Raw genomic sequence first — 24,109 nt, forward strand, 5'->3', positions numbered from 1 at the left:
GTCAACGCATGATGATCGAGCAGCGCACAGGAAGAAAAAGAACATTTTATAAATGCTTATGTTTGCCTTTTTGTCATGCTTATATTCCGGTGTTTAATTACAAGTAATATTGAATTTCTTAAATAACTTTAATTTGCAGATAGTATGTAAAATAACTTATTCTTATCTATGAAGATATATACGCATATTGACCCCGAACTTTCTTGCACAAAACAACCGTAAAAAACAGCATCATATATAAACGGGACAATTTAATACTTTGTATTTTATTAGTGCAGATAAATTTAATACATGCATCAAATACAATATCATAATGGTAAGCCAAAACTATCTAACTATATCTAATTATAAGTTATTAAAATTTAACAATTTAATTGCAGAACAAACTTTTAACTTTTGGATAATGTTTTACTATATATACAGTAGTAGTATTTATGTATTCTTCCTTATAAAAAAAAATAGTTTTGTCTGTTCTGGTATTACTATTCATTACACTACTCTCTTGGAAAATTTTTATTTTAAGTTTTATCAGAAACTATACAAGGGAGAACAGCAAGACTACTATACTATTATGTAGAGCAATAACATATTTTAGTCTTTAAATTAACAGGCATTGCCAGATACATATTTGTCCACAATTATTATTACGAAATTTGTGATATTTGGTGTCCATGAAGTTCTGCATATTAAGGAGATCTGTTTTTTTTTTTTTTTAATCAACGATTTGTGTTTTTATTTCACTCTCAAACCTGTCTCAGAATTAAAAATCAATGTACTTCCTTTTTTAAGTATCTATGCGCTTTTTTCCATTCTTGAAACACTCACTCACTGAAACTGTTTTTTTTGGCTTTATTTGTGGTATATCATTTAGGATTATTACGTAGGCTCAGGATTTTTTAGTTTGAATGAATGGAAATATGTCAGATATTACTTATTTGATGAATTTGATCAAAAATTTTTTATAAACACCCATATTCGAATAGGTAAAAAGAAATAAAATAAGACTTACACACAATCAATTTAATTTTACCACCAAAACGATGGGTTTCGCTTACTACATTTTGCTAAGCAGCTTCAGGTCTAACGGTACCAGGTAAATTAAATACTGGAATTACAAAGCCCACATTAGGGTGTTGTCTTATAAAGATAACAATTACAGTAATTATGCCAATATTACATGTCTGTGATTATTAATATGAATAAAATTGATGAAGTAGACAAAGTAAAAACCCACAAATTGGTATTAGATAATCTATTGAATTGAAATAAATTAGTCATCATCATCATTCAACCTCTTCTGTCAACTGCTGGACATAGGTCTCTCCCATTTTTCGCCAATATTCACGGTTCTGTGCTTCTTGTTGTCATTTCTTGGATATTCGTCTAATGTCGTCCATCCAGCGTGTTGGTGGTCGTCTTCTGCTGCGTTTGTCTTCTCGCGGGCTCCAGTCAATTAGTTTTCTGGTCTATCATGTGTCTTTCAGTCTCGCTATGTGACCTCCCCAATTCCATTTCAGCTTGGCTATACTTTCGACGACATCACTGATACCTGTTCTTTTCCTTAAGTCTTGATTCCTTATTTTGTCTTTTTTTGTCACGCCGAGAATTGATCTTTCCATGCGCCTTTGTGCCACTCGCATTTTTAGTGCTGTTGTTTTTGTGAGCGTGTGAGTTTCTGCTCCGTATGTCATAATAGTAAGAACGCATTGGTCAAATGTCTTCCGTTTCATAGCTATCGGGATGTTGCTCTTAAAGATGTCTCTTAGTGAACCATACGCCGCCCAAGCAAGTGTTATTCGTCGTTTAAATTCGCAGGTCTGGTTGTCCTTGCCTATTCTGATTTCATGACCAAGATATATGTACTTTTCTGTCAATTCAGAATTGAATTGAATTGACAGATTGACAGAAATAAATTAGTAAATAACCAAAATACCACCCACATGCCGGTACAATAATTATTAATTATTGATTCGTGAAACATATTTCAAACTATCCTGGATTGCTGATGATGGGTGATCATCTGTTTTATTGTAACTGTTTGATAATTAGCGAGGAAGTTCTTGAGGGGGGAGATATTAACAAATGAAATAGGAATAAGGTATTATGTAATTGTTTGTTAAATGAAAGTGATGTTTTATATTGTTGTGATGTCAGATATATTAAAATTACTAAAATTAAAATACTTAAGGACAATCAAAGACAATTAGGGACAAACAGGACACAATTAAGAGGACAAAACAGGCATTCAATTAAAAAAGTTAGCACTTATTGGTACTACATCACTTGTTAGGAGAGGAATTGGAAAAACTTTTTTTTTGTTGTCTAATAGAATTTAAGAGGTAAATTTGACAACCTATTGTAGGTTAAAGTGTGACAGTTCTTCTATTTCTTAGTATTGTAACTAAAATTAACTAGTTTTGAAGGAAATAGATATTACTGAAATAGTAATTCAATATTTAAATGGAAAGTTGTATGCTAATATGGATAATATTGGCATACTTTTAACAGTGACCTAATGAATTAAATTTAAATTTAATTATCGAAATAATTGAAATAATTTTTTCTTCTATAAGGAAATTTGGAAAGTCAGAATTACAAAACAGACTTCAGTCAGAAGTCAGTATTTGGTAAAAATTTTTTTAGTTTTTATATATTTAATAAGAAAAAATAGAAAAAAGTAGACAAATTGTTGATAGCAAATTAATTAACAAATTTTAGAAATTAACTGAATTATTATAAAAATAATGAGGTTGGTAATTCTGGTACATGACAGTTGAGCACCGGATATTGATTTAACTTCAGGTAACAGATGTTCGATGCAACATAAATTTTAATCTTATTTTGAGTTTGTAATGTACCATGACAAGATATAACGTCCACGCCGACAAGAAAATTGGTAAGCCTTTTCAATAAATTTCTGTAGCACTTTAATAAGTTCAAATTTATAGTCACTTATGGTTATAAGTGTAATATCTCTATTCGACAACGTGAAATTTGTATTTGATTTAAGATCAAAATAAATTGATTTAAGCAATGATACTAGTCTGAACGATTCTTCAATGTTATGTTGGAGGTGTAGATGTAAAATCAAATACTATACAATGAGTATATATATATATATATATATATATATATATATATATATATATATATATATATATATATTATTAAAAACCAGGTGGACTTATTAGAGAACTAATTCTCGTACATTTTTTTAAGACTTAAATCCGGAGACACAAGTATTTCCTATAGTTGCTTTTTTCCGGTCACAATAAGATTTGTACCATGGAAATTTTTCAGCGAATTCCTTTAGTTACATTTTTTTGCGTCGGATGTTTTATTGTACGGTGGATGTTTGCCACGTTTATCATAAGGCGGTGGTATCCCTATAGATTTACGTTTGATCAGTATATTTTATCTATCAGCAGAAACTTGAAGTACAGCTTGAAAAAATGGTTTGCACACCTTATGCTCCGCACCTTCCTGACTGGGTAAAAAGTAAAGCCTGTTTTTTTTCCTCTTAGATTCTGAGTTCAAAGTGTATCTAACCAACTTATTAAAGACTTTATTTATTGCAAAGAAATATGCAGTTTGCTGGTGGAAGGATTCTAAAGTATAGAAATTGTTATGCAATTCCATTTGCCTTTCTACTGGAATCTACTGAATTCTACTGGAATCAACAACAATTGACTTTTTTTAAAAAGATTATTTTTTCTCTTCCCCAAAGATAAAAATTGATAAAAAACATGTCTAGTTGTTAAAGCACCTAATTTTTGTATTATCCAACATAAGCGAATCAATCAAATAACAAAAGTTGAGAAAGCATAAGGCTATAGTTAAAAAATTCAAAGTTACTTTAAAATTTCAGTAAATGCTGTATTTTATTCACATCTAAATAAGCTTTTACTACAAAAAGACAGAACATACTTAAAGCAAACAGAATAAACTTATGAGTTTAAGCTACGACTATAGTATTCACAAAAATGTTAGCTTTTGCTACGAAAGAGGTACTTTAAGTGCATACTACAATAATTTTATTCATACTGCCCAGCACCTTGCCAACCTCACTCTTAGTTCAAATTTTAAATCCCTTGTACATAGCACTCTTCGCATTTTGTCGAAGTTTGCTCTAGCCTTTTCTTTTTTGCTTTTGATCTCCTAAATGTAATCATTTGTGAAGTTAATCATTGTTCCCAGATATGCATATTGTTCGACGTTGGTTCCATTTATTAGAAACTGCTCGTTATTTCTTTGAGTTTTCGATATTCCCATAAATTTCTTGACGATCTTGACGTTCATTGTTAGACCTTACTCTTTTCCATACTCCGCTATTCTGGTCACCAGTCTATGAAGATCTTCAATATTTTCGACTAAGATTACAGTGTCGTCCGCATATCTAATGTTGTTAATGGGAACTCGATTTACCTCTATTCTAGCTGTTTCGCGGTTAAGAGCTTTTTTCAGAATCTCTTCAGAGTAGGCATTAAAAAGAATTGGCGACAATACGTATCCCTGTCTCACTCCACGTCTAATTTTAATTTCTTCTGACAGCTGTTCGTTAACACGTATTTTTGCTCGCTGTTTATAGTATAAATTTGATATGATGTTGAGGTCGTTGTAGTCAATCTTCTTTGATTTCAGGACATTCGTTAATTGTTCATGACGTACTTTATCGAATGCTTTATTATAGTCAATAAAACATGCGTATGTATCTTGATTGACGTCCAGACATCTTTGTATCAGTATATTAAGTAAAAAAGAGCTTCACGCGTTCCTAGGCCTTTGCGAAAACCAAATTGTGTATTATTAACGTCTATGGCCTAGCATATAAAACTGTATTAGTACGTATATGTGGCACTGAAAGGTTTTGCATATAGTCAAACGATAAGCAACTATAATTCTGCCTTGTTTATTTTGTGTTCCTCAAACACTGTCCGTTGATTGTTGTGTAACAAATCAGTCGGAAAGAAAGTTTAATGGAATATTTTTATACGTTTTGTTTATATTTTAATTTTCTTTTTCTTATTGTGCCTATATGTTAAGGATTATGGATACTAACAGGGCTATTTTGATTTTGTGAACTGCTGACCTAAAAACTCCGAGAGTAATCAAGTTAAACCATTTTCGCAGGTTTTAATATACCTAGAAGCGTAAGCTTCTGGGTATAATCAATAGAGTATAAATACCAGTCTTTTTATTTGGCATAGTTAACTTCCTGAAACGACTACTGTAAAAGTTAAATGAATCAACAAATATACTCACTGGGAAAAGGGAATATCACTGGATTTAGTAAAAACCATTGAGAATATATCTAAAGATAACATAGCTATGGTAAGATGTAAAGGAAAACTATCGCAACCTATCAAATATAAAACTGGCATTAGACAAGGAGAGATAATGGATGAAATCATAAAGAAAGTTAAAAAAGAAGATGATATAGAATGGGAGAAAAGGAAATAAGAATAATATTCTACGCTGACGACGCCGAAAATGAAGATGACTTACAAAGATTAATTAAAGAATTTGAAGATACGGCGCTCATATACAACATAGACATCTCACCAGAGAAAACTAAAACTATAGTGATATCATCGGAACCAAAAAGATGTAAACTAGTCGTAAATAACAAAATAATAGAACAAGTGATGGAAACTCAATCCTTGGAAATAAAACTGTCAACTACGGAAAAGTGGAAGAAGAAGTACAAAAACAAGTGAACATGGCCAACAGAGCAGCAGGATGTCTCAACAACACAATCTGGAGAAACAAATACCTCACAACGGAAACGAAAACCAGGATATATAAATCAACAATAAGACCGATAATGACGTACACAGCGAAAACAAGAGCAGATACGGCGAAAACACAAAGAGTACTGGAAACAACAGAAATGAAAGTCTTACGAAATATAACAAACCAAACTCTAAGAGACAGAGTAAGAAGTGAGGAAATACGAGCGAGATGTGGTATAGAGGAAATAAACGCGTGGGCCAAAAGAAGAAAAGTGGAATGGAATCAACATATCGAAAGAATGACAGAAAATAGAATAGTACGAATAGCAAGAGACAAATCGCCAAATGGAAGATCATTGGAACGACCGAGGAAAAGATGGTCAGACAACGTCAATTCAGGCTAAAAACCGAAGTAGAACAGGCATTAAGCCTATTTATAAAGTAGGAAGAAGAAGAAGAACAAATATATTGGTAATAAATTTTACAATACACGTTTTGAGCGGATGGATTTAATAAAAATAATACCTGATTGCTAGTGTTATCCGATAATTATATATATTTTCATGATAAGGTAATAACCGTTGGATGATAACCATTGCTTTTATATTGATATGACTATATTTTAAATATTTACAATTTGAAGTACTTTATTGCAGATAATTTCTCAAGTTTCGATTGCTCGTTTTAGTAGTACTATTTATATTTTAGTAAATAAATTTAATCGTTATACTTGTATTTTTATTCTTTTCTTCTTGTATTGCCTCCCTGTTAAAGGTGTTGGTCACTAACATGGCTATTTTGACTATAGTTATTGCAGCCCTAGAAAGTACAGTAATGCTCAAGTAAAACAATTTTCGTAGTTTATAAAAACAGGATATTCTTCTGTTACCTGGACCTCTTCTTCAATGCACCTTACCTTAAAGTATGGTCCGAAGTAGGTTGAGTCATCTCCTATCACGCATTACATGGCCCATGCATTCCAGTTTTCGACAATTTATGGTTATACCTAGTTAGCGCTCTTTAAAGCCAATCTAGAATTTCTTCATTGGTAACGTTGTCTATACAAGAAATCCTCAACATTTATTTATAGCAATACATTTCAGAGGCTTTGAGTTTCTTCAAAGACACTCAAGTTAAAGGTACATGACCCCACTCTATATAGAAGAACAATTTTCTATCGTGACTGTTACAGATTTTTTTTTATTTTGGTGAAAGCTAATCTTGTTTTTACGATCCTTATCATAATTTTCGTAGAGTATTATCAACGTTCGTTTAAATTCGCAAATAGCAAAAGCAAAAGCAAAAAAATAGCTGTGTGACATTTAATTTTTACTCTAAAGGCAAAATTTTAATCTCTGATTCGAAGTAAGTATCACATTGAAAAAGTTGATCTATCCTATGTTAAAGAAAGATGTTTAGATGGTTGTTTGGTTTTTTTCCTGATTTGTGGAAATGTCCAGTAGTGAAATAATTGGTATTAATAATACATAGGCTACTATGGGAAAAACGATGATTAGTATTTAACCTACAGCTGGTTTCTAAAAAAGCTGTTTGGTGGGAAGGGTGTTTGTGGATTTTAATATTGGTATCCATGTCTTGTTAATTTTCAGTCCCTCTTCTATCCGATTAAAATTATTTGGGTGCTTATATATTTCCACCGCTTTCCGGTACAACCGTGGGTAGTACTGTGAAGTTTTATCCAGGATCTGCGTTTGTTCAAACAGTATTCGATGTTCTCCACTTCCCAAAGCGTGTTCGGCAACGGCAGATTTCTCGATATGTCCTAAACGACAATGGCTTTTATGTTCATTTATCCTTGTGGTTGTGTGTCTTTTCGTGGTTTACACATATACCATTCCACATGTGCATGGTATTCGATATACTCGGGCCGTTGCTAATGGGTCGCATTTGTCTTTCACCGATCTGAGACCGACAGGAAAATCGAAAATGAACTAAGAAGGAACACTGAACGCCAGAAAAACAAGTACGAACTCTTAACCAAACATAAGGAGGTAGTCAGTGGTCAGTGGTCAACCTTTTAGATAAAGTTTTTACTCCAGCCGAAACATCATTGCTAGCCACAGGGGGAAATTTTGCGATTGCACCTAAAGTTATACCCAAAGAAGATATCATCGCTAATATAGAGTCTGCGATTTGCAACTTGCCAATCGAAAAAGCTGAAGAAATAAGGACAGAATTCTGCATAAAGCTAAGACACCGAAAAATAACCTAAGCCACCAAAAAATCCGTGCCATAAAATCATTAAACGCAGAAAGATGTTGTAATTTTACCAGCAGACAAGGGAAACGCCACCGTCGTAATGAAGACAACCGACTACAAAACGAAAATACAAAATCTTCTAGATCCTGCGGTATATAAGAAACTTTAAAAAGATCCCACAGCAGTCACCCTACGGAAAATCAATAGACTTATAAATTCTTCGTCCATACCAGAGGATATAAAGCCAAGAATATTCAACAGCGAAGCAGTCCCACCACGCTTGTATGGATTGCCGAAGATACACAAAGACGATGTACCTCTACGCCCTATTGTGAGCTCCATAGGATCTCCGTCTTACAGCCTTGCTAAACATCTGGCCGATATTTTACAACCACATATAGGAAAAAACGATGCCTTTGTAAAAGACTCCGCCCATTTCATTGAGAAAATCAAAGGGATAACTTTACAGGAATCTGACATTCTTGTTAGCTTTGATGTTGTTTCCCTATTTACAAGAGTTTTCCTAGAATACGTTCTGAATTTAATTGAGGGACTAGTTTCCAAGGATATGGTGGAATTATACCGTATTTTCCTCACTACCACCTACTTTTTATGGGAAGACCAGATTTATGAACCGATAGATGAAGTAGCAATGGGAAGCCCACTAAGCCCGGTCGTAGCCAACCTTTTCATGGAGCATTTAGAGAAGAGGGTAATGGACTCAGCATACAGGCCAAGGGTATGGTTTAGATACGTCGATGACACTTTTGTAATTTGGGGTCACGGAGTAGAAAAACTAAACAATTTCCTGTCTTATATAAACACACTACATCCGAATATTCAATTTACGATGGAAACAGAAAAAGATCAACAACTAGCGTTCCTAGATGTATTAGTAAATCGAAAGGAAGGTTACTTAGAACATAAAGTGTATCGAAAACCTACACGCACGGACAGATACCTAAACAGGAACTCAAATCATCATCCAAGCCAAAAACACGGTATCATCAAAACTCTGGCGGAGAGGGCGAAGAGAATTTGTAAACCACAGCATCTCCAAAGTGAACTTCTTCATATTGAAAAAGCGCTCACCTCTAATGGTTATACCAGAAGAGAAATACATAAAGCGATGAACAACATCTCTAGAAGAAAGGACGAAGAAACAGAATGTAAAGACAAAGCGTTCTTGCCCTACATATCGGGGGTAACGGACAGAATTGGACGAATACTTAAGAAAGCCAACGTAAAGACCATTTTCAAGCCTACAAAGAAAATCAAGGACTGTTTAAGATCGGTGAAAGACAAACGCGACCCATTAGCAACGGCCGGAGTATATCGAATACCATGCACATGTGGAATGGTATATGTGGGAACCACGAAAAGACACACAAACACAAGGATAAATGAACATAAAAGCCATTGTCGTTTAGGACATATCGACAAATCTGCCGTTACCGAACACGCTTTGGGAAGCGGAGAACATCGAATACTGTTTGAAGAAACGCAGATGCTGGACAACACAGTACTACTCACAGTTGTATCGGGAAGCGGTGGAAATATATAAGCACCCAAATAATTTTAATCGGATAGAAGAAGGACTGAAAATTAACAAAACATGAATACCAATATTAAAATCCACAAACACCCTTCCCGCCAAACACGAAGAAAGAAAAGCTACTACAAACGACGACACACCCCCTCAAGCCGAATCCAGTGGAGGGGAGGCGAGTGGGAAATATAAATAGTGCCTCAGTAGTACAATGCAGCGTCATTTTCAGCATCTCAGAAGACAACGGCCTAACAGCCCGAACAAACAGTTTAACAAACCAACAAACAGTTGTATACATATGTTAATTCATAAATTATAATAATTACTCTCCAAAAGCTTACGATCTTCGTAGGCGGTAAATATTTTTGGTCTTCTAGAACCTTTTTTTCTTCTGAGAGTTTCTTGTTGTCTCCATATTTTATTATTATTAAAAATTGTTCTACTTATGTTAACATGGTTCGCTACGGCAGATAGTGACCAACCATCTTCTAATTTCGTTACAATTCTTGCTTTTACTTATCTGACAAATTTTAAGATTTAGCAGTGACAGGGATAGTATGTAAATAATAAGTATTTATCCTTCAAAATACACTGCTCAATTTTCTACAAAATACGCTTTAAAGGTTTATCAGTTTTTTTAGTAACCAGCTGTATATCAAAGGAAATATTTTATAATGCTTGTCTGCTTCGAACCATTATATGGCATTCCAGCCTGCAATGAGGCATTTTAAAATATTGCTGCATTTCATGAAGAGTTCAGTAGCATTTACCAAAAAAATATATTACAGAATAAAAATTAAACGTTTCACCGGTGTTACTGTACTTTTGCTAATAACCATATATTTTATTTTTTGATGTTAAAAGCAAGCCAGACCTATTACTTACTTCTGCTTATCTTGACACCAACTTCTGCAGAAATTCCAGATTGTCTAAAAAAATTACAGTGGTATTTATTCGTCTGCATTTATTAAGTAATTTTATTATTTGCTTGAGTTGGTCGTGGTTTATTTTATCAAACCCTTTTTAATAATGAACAAAACAGACATATATATCAAAATTATTTACGTCTCTACATCGTTGAAAGAGAGCTTGTATTACAAAAAGTGGCTCTCGAGTATCTAATGGATCTCTAATTCCGAATTGTGTATTGGTCATGTGTTTTTCACACTTTTTATTATATTCTAGATGGCACATAGGCTTATTATTTGATACTGCAGTTTTTCGCATTGAGCTTTTAAGTATTGCTATAAAAGTTGATCCAAGCAACTGTATTAAGTATTTTTTTTTATTTAAGAGATAAAGTCGCATCCACCCAAAGGTTATTAGCGACATTCCTGTAACATTTGTAATAATATTAAATTTAACATTTGTAACAATCAATCATTGTAACAATTAATTACAATTTGTAAACAATTGAACATTTGTAACAATTAATTAATTAAGTTAAATTTTGTGTAACATATTTATACATTTTAAGTAACCTAATAAATTGTTAAACTTTTGTTGAAGAGTGCTTTCAGGTTATTTGGCAAATTGTAAGACTATCTTTGATTTACATATTTAGGACAGTCTATCAAGAAGTGCTTTATATTATCTACTGTATTGCATGTTTCGCATTTTGGAGGTTCACTATTTGAGAAGAGATAGGCATGAGTATACCTACAGTGTCCAAGTCGTAGACGTAATAATAGTTTGGCATCTTCTACTTCTGGCTGTGGACTTCCATGAAAAAATATCACTTTTGATGGTTCTGAGTTTCGAACTTGAGTCATTCCACTCCCGATTCCACGCACTTACTACCTTATTTTTGAAATAAACTTTTAGATCGCCTGCGATTCTCCGACACTCTGTTTCTGATGTGTCACTGGTGATAGCATTACGCGCACTAGTATCTGCTTCTTCATTTCCTTCTATGTCTATATGAGATGGTATCCATAGGAAGTGGTATGCATTTTGCATAGCTTTGACTGCGCTGAGAGAGTCAGAAAGGACTAGACAACAAGGAATGTTTTTAATTAATGTTGGCTTAACTGAGATGTGTCACTTTCCGTTTCCGATGCCTTACTCTTAATATAATTATGGATTTTTTTCCTTATGGACGTGAATTTACGTTTTATTGATCTTTCCTTTAAATGGGGATAAACTTGACTGAGCATATAGGTCAAAGCTGATAGGTCTACTTAGGTAGACTGGTAGGTATTCTTGAATTGTGGTAATAGGATCTGCTGACCCCGTAATATTCCTTAGGAGCATGTTAAGTTGATCAACGTTTAGAGGGAAAGGTAGAGGGTGATTTTCTATGAAGTTTTTAGCAGGGTCAAGTAAGAGAAAAAATGAGCATTCAGAAGTGCTTGCTGAAATAATTTTAGCTTTTTTAGATTTTGCTTGGACTTTAGGTGGTGGAAAAATGTTACATTCTTTTGAAGATAGATCTGCTTCAGGTGAAATAATTTCATCAAAGTTTCTTTTTAGTTGATTAATTATGTGACTGTCCTTATTTGATGCATCTACTTTGTTCGGTATCTCCGGGATATTAGAAATAGACATTTGTTCACACTGAGAAGGGTGTGTGTCATTGGATGCTTGCAAGGATATATTTGTTGCGCTGGATACCGATGCTTCATTGTTTTGGTTGGGGTTTAGTTGAGCTAGTGGTTCGGAGCACTGTGAAGCGATGTGTCCTGGCTTCTTGCATCTAAAGCAAACTAAACTGTATTGGGAAATGAATATTCTATATGTCGTGTTGTCAAAAACCAGAGTAAATGACTCTAGTAGTGTTAGATTGTGAGGACTGATATAGATTTGTCTTCGAAAACTAAGGATGTGATTGTACTCAGGCATAGAAGCACTTATTTTGAGGAGGGTCATGGGGGAGACAGGAACTATGCCGATTTTTTGTAGCTCATTGATTAGCAAGTCGTGCGGTATTAAAGGACATACGCCGGAGAGCACAGGTCGTTCCGCTGGTGTAACTTAACTTCTTGCTCTGACAATTTCACCTTGTATTTCTATTTGACCATGATTATTCATAAAATCGTCCACTATTTGTTTATTGGATAAATACATACATATGCGATTATTAGATAATCTAGAAGAGAAGATTATATTTTTCGGTTGAATTATATTTCCAAGTGGGAGAAGGTAGTCTTGAAGTTTGGTGTTTTCTAAGGCACTAAAGATAATTGCTTGGGACTTTAAAGAAAATTGCACTCTCGACGCTGCCGAAGAGCATGACTGTGATGTGTTTATTTGATTTTGATGGTCTTGTATTGTAGAACTGTTGTGTGATTCCATGTTTGAATTCATTTTGATAAACGTTCATGAAAACTTAGTCCGACCCTGTGCACCTGCTAAAACAGGTATATCGGTCTTTACTAAAAGCGGTTATTTGCTGGTAAAACTGGATTTGTTTATTGACAACAATAACAAATAATTGCAATTTGCTGACTTTAATGCTAATTTAAGTGGATATTATGTAAAGAGTTTGTACACTTACAGTTTATTTCAATATGTCACTAAGATTCACAATTTATAACTTACATTAAACTTTGTTAACGTTAAAAATATTCGGAGCTCATATTGAATACAACATTATAGTTATCGATGCAGAACCGAACTCCTGTATTAAGTATTATTGCCCTTTGATATATATATATATATATATATATATATATATATATATATATATATATTGTTGAAAATCAAGGTAAGTCTTTTGACATGTGGTAGTCACATAGTTCAACCATGTGGTTTTTACTTCTGTAAAATCAACTACTGGCGACTGTTTCTTTCAGCGTCGCTTTAGTGTCCCGACCTTTTTAATTTATAGATGCCTAATATACTCTCGTTCATGTATGGTTTTTTACTCTTCTGTCATTTTCAGTCGCAGGTATTGGTTTAATATTTCTCTCCAAATGTTGTTAAACTGATCTATTTCTATTTTAACATCATTAACTACTTCTGACCTAAGAACCACAATTATTTGTGTTTTTTTTATTTATACACAAAACCACATAAATCGCGTGCAGGATTATTAATGGATATAACTAACACAATAAATATTACCTTGCGGTATTATTCCCGTATCGTACAGTGCGTTGAACAAATCTGCCGATACTTCCAAGTTATCCTTTTTCACTAGTTGTAAGATTTTTACAGGTATTTCGTCTAATCCAACTGTCTTATTTTCTTCAGAGTTTTTAATATTATAGTTATTTATAACATAGGTTTTAATAATATAGTTTTTAGTAATATAGTTGATTTCATTTATGTCTCGTTAAAGGATTTAATTTTTGTATATCCTGCATTTCACCTCTTTCGTCTTGGAAAAATTCACTAACATAATCTGTCATCGAATGCCATAGTCTGTGGTCTAGTACGCATTTCGATACGCATCGCCCCGCCTCGAATTTTTCCATTGGCTCTTGACCTGGAAATCCCTATTTATCGCTCGAACAGCACATATAAATATTGGCGATTTTCAGGTCAGCCAACGCAGTCCCTCACGGGCTCTCCGAGAGCTTAATGCTCTTGGGGCGCTGCTTCCTGCTGTTCCAATTATACTCTGTGGCTGAGATATTATTTAACTACAATTTGATGTTTTTTTCGACCTATATTTTTGTCATGTAAGAAATATCTTGTCTTTTTCAAGACAAGCCATCAGAAGATTAATATTTACAAGTCCATACCCAGTAAATGGACTTGGGTAGAGGAACTCTCGACTGCGATATTCGAAGCCCTCTACAGAGCACCCGGAGATAACAGAAGGTGGTTAGACCCTTATTTGTTCCCCCGAGGTGACATGGCGCCCGACAACGTGGATTTTTCCGAACCTGCGACCCAGCTCGCTTTACAGAATGCAACACACCATTGACTTCAACATGGGTTGAAGTCAAGAGAACAATGGGGAGAGCCACGGAGCCATCGAGCTCTGTAGCAGTCCTGATGCTTTCCGTGTGCCAGATGTCTCAACGAGTCAGCCTTCTTCGACGCTTGAAGTCTCGGAAACTACGGAGATCCTGAAGTAGCCACAGTCCCTGCCTGTCCTCCCCGAAATGTGGCAGTACCACGGAGGCCCGGGAAAACTCGCTTACGAAACCCCAGGATAAAGTGGATGGGAACCTGATTGCAGAGAAGAAGACGAACCGCTGAGAGAAATTGTACACCGACCGTGGATGGAGCCTACCACAGAGGGAGATGCAGTAACATCCAGCCTCCAGGTTCCAGATAAGTGTTGTGTGAGTTTTATAGACAATTCTTTTACTTTACTTTGTATTTTTATACATTTAGTTTCTTGTGTATTTTCGTATTTTTATTCAATAAATATTTTTTTCCCAGCCGCAGAGTCTCCAGAGGAGGGGGGATGTCATCGAATGCCATAGTCTGTGGTCTAGTACGCATTTCGATGCGCATCGCCCTGCCTCGAATTTTCCCATTGGCTCTTGACCTGGAAATCCCTATTTATCGCTCGGACAGCGCATATAAATATTGGCGATTTTCAGGTCAGCCAAGGCAGTCCCTCACGGGCTCTCCGAGAGCTTAGTGCTCTTGGGGCGCTGCTTCCTGCTGTTCCAATTATTATACTCTGTGGCTGAGATATTATTTAACTACAATTTGATGTTTTATTTCGACCTATATTTTTGTCATGTAATAAATATCTTATCTATTTCAAAACAAGCCATCAGAAGATTAATATTTACAAGTCCATACCCAGTAAATGGACTTGGGTAGAGGAGCTCTCGACTGCGATATTCGAAGCCCTCTACAGAGCACCCGGAGATAACAGAAGGTGGTTAGACCCTTATTTGTTCCCCCGAGGTGACAAATCATCCTATCTTCTTAATTCCTTGGAAAAATCTATTGGGAGTAATTCTTTCTTGTCTTTTATGTACCCTTGTTGACTTTTTTGACCCATTCCGGCCACTTTTTTTTTGTGCATATTTCTCGTATCATATTTTGTTTTTAGTTCTCTTGTCTTTTTAAAATGTATCATCAAATTTATTTCCTCAGATGTTTCGATTTTTTCTTTATATCTCTTTAAACTTTTGTAGATCTTTTCCTTGATATTTCCTTCTTTCTGCCATATGTACTGGTATTTCTTCTGTCATCCATTGTTTTTTTTTGGCCTCTAATATGTGTTGTGTCAAACGTGCTTAAGCTGGATTTAGTAATATGCTTTTAATATTATTCCACTTTTTATTTACGTCCATAACTTGTTTGTTTTCATTTAGTATGTTTTGCATATTAACATTTACATTATTTTTGAACTCGTTTTTTATTTCATCGGTTTTCAGCATTCTTATATTGTCGGTATACTGCGAAAACTAGGTAAATGACAAATTTTAAAATATTGAGTTATGTATACCAAAATTCTCAGCTTTTTCTGCTCTATATACAGGTAAAACCCAATAAATGATACGACTTACCGTTCAGCAGAGAATTTGTGTAATAAACAAATAAGTTACACCTAACCAACTTTTCATTTTCAAATAAAACAATATATCGCTACTTACTTCCATAAAATTAAAGTTCTGTTGCATGTAAAACAAAGTAAGCCCACATATATTATTATGCTGGACAACAATATATTTTTACTACTGCATACCATATTCAGTAAAATGGTGATAAGTGTCTTTAATACATTTTACGTGTATGATTTATTAAAATTTCTCTTTCATATCGACTAGTAAAAACCTTTAAGTACACTTACTTCATTCTACCTGAAAACGGGTTGAGTTAAAATTTAGAAATGATTACTTAGCTAAAACCATAAATGATCTTAATGGTGTTAAGTTAAAAGATTATGCTGAAATTAAGCAGACTATTAAATAAAATTACTTGTCTTCTATATTTGTGACTAGTAAGAAAGTTTTGAAATACTTTGTTAATAGGTATTAATTAGTTACTTGTTGTGCAATATCTTGTGATTTTTAGATTTCTTTGAAATTGAAGACACCAGTTCCATTCTTGATGATTCTCAGAACAAAATAGTCTCAATGATGGAATAAATTTTTGATAGTGACTTTTCAGATGTAGACACCACATATCAGCCAAGTGAAGAGGGATTACTTTCTCTAGGAAGTCCATATGAATTACAAACAGCTGACCTTGATAGACTAAATGATGAGAAAGAAAATACTGAAATAGGTGCACCCACGAACAATTTAGTGTTAACTGAAATAGCTAGTTGAATATTAAATCTACTTTTTGACAAAGTATGGAAAGCCGTACATCCACTTAAACGTTGGAGAAAAGCTAACTCCAAAGAATGGCTAATGAATGTCGCAAAAAGGAGGCATGCTAAGGGTTTGCCTTATGAGATAAAAAAAAGAATAGACCAGCAAAATTGTCAAAACCAGTTACCCGTTCAGAGTGCGTTTACAAATGTGTTAGTTATTTCAGCAAAGATTACAGACAAAGACTATATCGTGATCATTGGAAGTTAGAATATATAGGCCAGAAAAATTTTCTTATTGTACGTATTAAAATGGAGCTACCAACGAGAGTCGTTGCAGTTTGTCGAAGTTTAAAAAAAACACGTGCATTTTTCAAAAAGTGTTACTTTTCTTTGAAGGGTCAAGACATACAGGTATGTGAGAAATTTTTTTGTCAGACACTTCGTATATCAGCGTCGTTAATACAAGATGTTTTAAGAAAAACTGATAGTCCAGGCTGTTATGCAGATACGGATAAAAGAGGCAAGCATACACCGCCAAATAAAACAAGCAGTGAAACCCGAAAAATCGTGAAGGCTCATATTGAGTCGTTTCCAACCATGGGCCCAAATAAATTCGCCAAAGTTCAAAGCGTAGATATTTAGACAAAAATTTAAGTATAAGAAAAATGTACCAACTTTATATAAATGACTGTCGGCAGAACAAACTGAAAGGTGTTAGCGAAATTACATATATCGAAGAATATTTTCTAAAGACTATAATTTAAGCTATTTTGTTCATAAAAAAGATCAATATTTAGTTTGTAATAAATATGATAGGGCTAATCCAACTGACAAATCGAATCTAAGACAGTTATAGAGATCAGAAAAGAAAAGTAGTATGTAGTCTTGAAAAACAAAATTCTACAATTTGTGTGTATATGAAGCCTCATTACCAAATGCAGCTTACTGTTTTGCCTGGGCAGAAATTAACGGTAGACGAGGAAGTTCTGAAATAGGAAGCATTATACTCCACTACTTATCAAAATGTGTTCCAGAATATGTTAGTGAAATAAGTTTATTTTCTGATACATGCAGAGGACAGAATCGTAATCAGCATGTTGCATCCTTACTACTATGAGATGTTCAAAACATAGACCATTTAAATATTATTGAACACAAATTTTTAGAGTCTGTACATTCCTATATGGAAGTTGACTCTATGCATAGTATCGAAACCGCTAAAAAACACAGATCTATCTATGGGATGCCAGATTACTTGTCTGTTTTTCAAAATGCAAGAGGAACTGAAAATATCAAGGTTGATGATAAAAAAGTATGTATAGAACCATACAAATGTAAAGAATTTAAATACCTACTACGACTTTTATGATTCAAAAAATTTGTCACACACTTTAATTAAAAACCGGACAAAAGACCAAAGCGGCGAAAAAATAATGTGGTTGAAGATAAAAAGAATAAGATTCGTGAAAGGAGAGACAAACAGAATCTATTTTAATTATGACATGTCAAAAAGCTTCAACTATTTCCTTACTGATACTGCACGGCAGTCAACAAGAAAAAAGCACGCCAAGTTATCAACTAATATCAACTAATACAAACAAGAAATCTTGTAGATCTTTATGATGAACATTTGCCAATTAGCATAGCAAAAAAGAGAGATTTGGTACATATATGTGATAAGGGAGTGATACCGGAGGAATGTCGAGGGTGGTATCGTAATTTGAAAACGGGAAATGATGTGACAGACATCTTGCCAGAGCCTGCTTTCAGTGACGAATCGGACGAGGAAGCCTCATAAATTGTTATTATTATTGTATATAATATTGTTATTATTATATTCGAAATAAATTTGTTTTTTCTATAAAACTGCCTATCATTCATATAAATAATAACTATAACTACAAACAGCTGTTATTAAAATTTTCAAGGAAAACCAGTTAAATGTCATAAATATCGACTAATACCTTAAAACATTGCTATTACCTAGTAAAAGCTCCATATCTCGATCACAAAACTGGAAAATATTATACTTGGTTTATTATATTTGTGGTAAATATGTTATTTGAAGAGTAACTGATCTATTAAAATTTACAGGTAAAACCAGGTAAGTGATAGCATTTCCAACTTAAATTTAGGATTACTCAGATAGGTGTCTCAACTTTTTCAAACTAATGATAGAATATCATTTCAGATATATGCATCATTCACTAGAATACCTAATATCAAAAACAAGCTGACTGCTTGATTCACAATAAAAAACTAAACTTTAAAAACGTTTTTTCTCGATTTCGGTATTTCGACATTCACCTGGTTTTCGCAGTATACCGACGATATCATTTTTGATGTTTGTCTTCCAATTTTATTTCTTTTTTTTTATTTATTTTTACAGCAGTAACTAACGGATTGGGGTCTAAGGTACTACCTGCTCCAGAATAAGTTTTAACTGAAGTTATGTATTTTTTATACCTGCTTTTTACGAGTACAAAATCTGATTTCTGACGATGTGGTTTTCTATATGTAAACGAGACGTCCTTATAATATATAGTCTTCTCTTAGGAAGCTGATATTAAGTATTACCAATTACCATATTCTCTTCTCTTGTTTCTAGTTTCTAGTTCGAACTGTCTTACTAGATTTTCAACTATACCTTTTCCAATTTTTGCATTAGAGACTTTTAAAATGTACTAAACTTTATTAACTTTAGTGTATTGTGCAATTCTGAATAAAAAATTTCGATCTGATCTTTTAAAAATTAGGATTTTTTTTTAATGTAAGACAAAACTTACTGACAAGTGGATTATGGTCCTACTTAATGTCAGCACCAGGGTAGATTTTTACTTACTACCAGAGGGTAGATTATTTAATTTTTGAATCTTTCGTTGAGTAAAATATAGTTAATCTGATTTCTTATGCGATTTTCTGGCATGTCACCGTGTGATCCCCATGTGCCAAAAATTTCTGTGTGGTAATTGTGCAAGGCTAAGATAAAATGTTATGTAAGCACAGCGGTTAGCTGCTTCTATCGACAAGTATGAGATCCTGTGTGTGTATTTAATTCTACACAGGGTTCATATACAGAGCTTTCTTTAACTAATAAAAATAACGATTTTAAGATTTTTTAAATAATATTAATTGCCTTTAGATGATGTCAAAATACGAAAAAGTGCTAATTTATTTTGCGATTCATTATCCAGTGTATAAATAATTGTAATAAAAAACTAAAAATAGTTTAATTCAAACTTGGATACTAATATGATAAACTAAGCATGTCAAGGACAAACGAGTTGAAATTAGAAAGTTTTTAATTTTAACTTTATTTCAAAAACTGTAAACAAATACCCAGTAACTATAATTTACTACAGTTTAAATAATTTAAACTACCTTGAGTCTCTCTACTAATGATATTAGAAAATAAAAAAGTAACTTACTATAAGTAAAAAACCAGCCACTTTACATTTAAGACGTCTATTTTTGGCAGAAAAATTTATTATTAAATACCAGTTTAATAGTCAAAACAGCTTGTTGCAAAAAATATCTAGTCTCGCTGTTGAAAATCTAACAAACAAATAGTGGGCAAATAAAAAGTCTACAACGCTATACTTATAATAGTGAAATTAACGATATAGGATTGTGACAGATAATTTTAAATAGGACCTTATGGCAAGGGATACCTAAAATACCTATTCAAGCGTACTTTTGTTTGACTATTGTAACGATGGAGAACGCAGAGCCAGGTTGTTCTCAGCCAAAACGTAAAAAAATATCCGTAAAAAACCCTAAAAGGTTAACAGAAGTAGAACTTGGATACATTTTAACACAATCAAATAGTGAAGATGAATATATTTCATCGGAAGACGAATATATTCCATCTACAGACGATGAGGATGGGGATGAAGTTGGAAACAAGTGAGTTTAAAAAGTGTTAAATTTGTATTTTTTTAGGTGACGACGATATTACGGGTATTGTGCAAGCCATGCAAAACGAGGAGGAACCGAATGAAAATTTAAATCCAAATGCAGGTTATGGAGAAGAGACCCTTGAAAATTTAAATCCAAATACACATGAATGGCAAAATGATCATAATGGAATGAAACAATTTGAGTTAATTAGATGTTACAACTTGTTGGTGAAGCCACTACAAAGTAAGACACCTTATGATTACTTTCGTCTTCTGGCGGATAAAACTTTTTTTGAGCTGATAGTGACAGAAACGAATCTGTATGCTGAACAACTATTTCTATCGGGTGTTACAGAAAGATCTAGAGTAACAAATTGGAAACCACTCATTGCCGAAGAATTACATAAATTTTTTGGGCTACTCTTACACATGGAGACATGGAAAACCAACAGAACGCAAGATTATTGGAAAACTGATAGTCTTTTTAATGTAAAGTGTTTCCCAGAAAATATGAGTGGAGACCGTTTTTTATTAATTCTTCGGTGTGTACATTTTGCCAAAAATCCAGAGGTAGGAGAAGTTATAAAGGACATGCTGTACAAAACTCGCCCATTTTTAAATTATTTTAATCAAAAAATGAATGACATATATATCAGCCTGACAAAAATCTCTACCTTGATGAATCAATATTTTTATAGCGTGGTCGTGTCTGTTTTAAAATGTATATTAAAAATAAGCGCCATAAATTTGGTATAAAGATGTATGTAATTACTGAACCTAAAGGATTAGTTCAAAATATGAAAGTTTATACTGGTAAATTTGATATTACCGCCGGAAAAGACCATTCAAAAAAAATGTCATGGAATTGATGCACAAACATCTAAATGCAGGTAACTCGTTGTTTATGTACAATTTTTACATGAGTATGGACCTTGCCAATACACTTATGAAGAACAAAACATATTGTACAGGAACTCTTCTGTAAAGAAGACAAGAAAATCCACTAGAAGTGACTAAAGCCAAGTTAAAAAAACGCGAGTCAGTAGCAAACTATAAAAACGGCGTTGTTGTTGGCAAATGAGTCAATAAACGGGCTGTAATGTATATATCCACCGATTTCAAGAATGTTATGGTAGAACGTGAGAACAAACAAAAACAAAAAAACTAATAACTCTTCCTATCGCTGAATATAATAAAAATATGAGTGGTGTTGATCGCAAAGATCAAATGTTATTATACTATCCTTGCGACAGGAAAACCTTTCGCTGGTACAAAAAATTGGTTATACATATACTACAAGAAATTTGAGTAAACTCTCATTTTTTATTTAACAAATATTCTGGAACAAAACTGTCTCTTTATGACTTTCGACTCTAGAAATTATAAGCAATATACTACCATATCCTCAGAAAAATGTTCCTAAAACATTGAAAATCTTGTCTTAATGGCATATTTTGAGCAAAATAACTGCGAAAAATACAAAAGGAGAAACGAAACGTAAAAAGTGCAGGGTGTGTACAGTGAATAAAAAAAGAAAAGATATATGAATGTCTTATTTGTACTGACAAACCTGGTCTTTACCTAGACGCATGCTTCGTAACATACCACGAAGACCGAAAATTACTCTAGTTGGTGTATTTTTTGTACTTATTATATTTTTTTAGTGTATGTTTTGTTACTTTTCAAATAAAACATAATTTTTTGTAGCCTTTTATTTCAAAAATAAGACGCGGATCCGCGTCCGTTAGCATTTGATGTGAAAATTTAAAGTGTGGTGCTAACGGCGCGGATCCGCGTCCTTTTGACATTTTCTCCCAAATGTGGCATATAATGTCTAAAACATCTAAAACATCATATAATATACCAGCAACCAACTCTTATCACTGTTTGTTGAAGCAAAGTTTCTAGCAACTGGCATGTTTCTATTAGATTACGTACGCAGTGAACCTGTTAAAAGTATTATTTCTAAATTATTTAGATCATGATTCCTTATTACACTCGTGTAACCTTATCACAACATAAATAAATCATTTTCGTATTAACTACTCTTTTTTTTATTTTAGGTTAAAATTCTTCCGTTCAGCTTGGCAGTTTTCCTAATTTATTTAAATTATGTACTGGCGTGTAACGATTGCTCAATAAATTGTCAAACAGATTGTACGTCAACGAACTGCCAACAAGATTGTAGGTCAACGAGCTGCCAACAAGACTGTAGATCAACGAGTTGCCAACAAAATTGTGGATCAACAAACTGCCAACAAGATTGCAGATCAACGAGTTGCTGTCAAACTGCCTGCTCATCAAGAAATTGTGTGCGTAATTGTAATTCCTGTCAATCACCAGCGACCAACTCACCGCAAATAATCACTACGTCTCGAGAGCCAATAGTCACTCCCGTGTATCGAAGCCCCGACATCTCCCATAATTATGATAGTCATTCTAACAACATTACAAATATTAACAACGAAACATTGGTTGCTAATTTTAATATAACTAATCAAATTAATCTGGTAAATAATCTTAGTATACCGATAACTGTTACAAGTAATAACAAAGTCGACGTAAATATCGTCAGCTCATCGAGTTCAAATGAGACTCCATCTTCTTCGTCAGATAAAATCATTTATATTAATAATAACACTTGCACTAGTAAAGATACAGATAGTTCAGACAAAGAGTGCATAACGCAAACCGTCACAGAACGTGTACCAGTACTTATTCCAATTCCCTCAAAACCAATATATATTCAAGTCCCATATCCAATTGTCATACCAAGAGGTAATCAACAGCAAGGCTGCTGTGGAACTATAACGCCGTGTTATGAAAACACCTGTAGATCCTACCAACAAACTTGTGGTAGCTCTTGTATGTATGCTTATCAATACCAACCAATAAATCCATGTGGGGGAAACGGTTGTTACAAGCGACTGTATGCACCTTCGTGGTCCTGTTCCGGCTCTAGCTACTGCAGTTCCATGACAGTTGATTGTAATTATTGTAATGATAACAATTTTTATATGAACTATAATAGTTTTCGACAATGCGGAAATTGTTATTACAAATAAGTAAAGGTTGTAAATTGTAAAAATTCTACTGCTTTGTATTTTAAATAAATTAATTATTATTGTAAGCTTGCTTATTTTTATTGAAAAATAGAAAAAAAATAAAAAAAATTTAATAATGATAATTCATCAGTTGGAATTCGAAGTCTTCATGGAACTGAGCAAAGAGTAAAACAAATAATAGGTTTTGAAACTGTTTTCCTGTGGCATGTTAAAATTAAAATATTACGTTTATATGGGATTAAGTCAAAATTGATTGAAAGTAGAATTACATTTTATATTTGGTTTGACAGTTTGATTTCAAATGCCAAAATCGATGTTAAATCCGCAAATTGTTTTCCAAAAAACTGATAAATTAAGAAATTAGTATTGTTACCCTGTGAGACCCTGTGTTACTTGAGAAAGGCAATCAGCCGAAACAGCTGTAGTGATAAGAAGTTAAAATAAAAATTTGTGGAAGTTTTGAAAAC

The 24,109-nt window shown here is 33.5% G+C and overlaps 1 protein-coding gene across 1 annotated transcript; it reads left to right on the top strand.

Annotated features, from left to right (window-relative positions):
- Window positions 1–218: 218 nt before the first annotated feature.
- LOC140446770 (uncharacterized) lies at window positions 219–23,707 on the top strand. The gene is made up of 2 exons (XM_072539359.1): window positions 219–316; window positions 22,641–23,707. The coding sequence occupies exons 1-2, from the start codon at window positions 314–316 to the stop codon at window positions 23,640–23,642; spliced, it is 1,005 nt and encodes a 334-aa protein (XP_072395460.1). The 5' UTR covers window positions 219–313; the 3' UTR covers window positions 23,643–23,707.
- The last annotated feature ends 402 nt before the right edge of the window (window positions 23,708–24,109 follow it).

This window comes from Diabrotica undecimpunctata, chromosome 7, assembly GCF_040954645.1.
Source record: "Diabrotica undecimpunctata isolate CICGRU chromosome 7, icDiaUnde3, whole genome shotgun sequence".
NCBI lineage: Eukaryota > Metazoa > Arthropoda > Insecta > Coleoptera > Chrysomelidae > Diabrotica > Diabrotica undecimpunctata.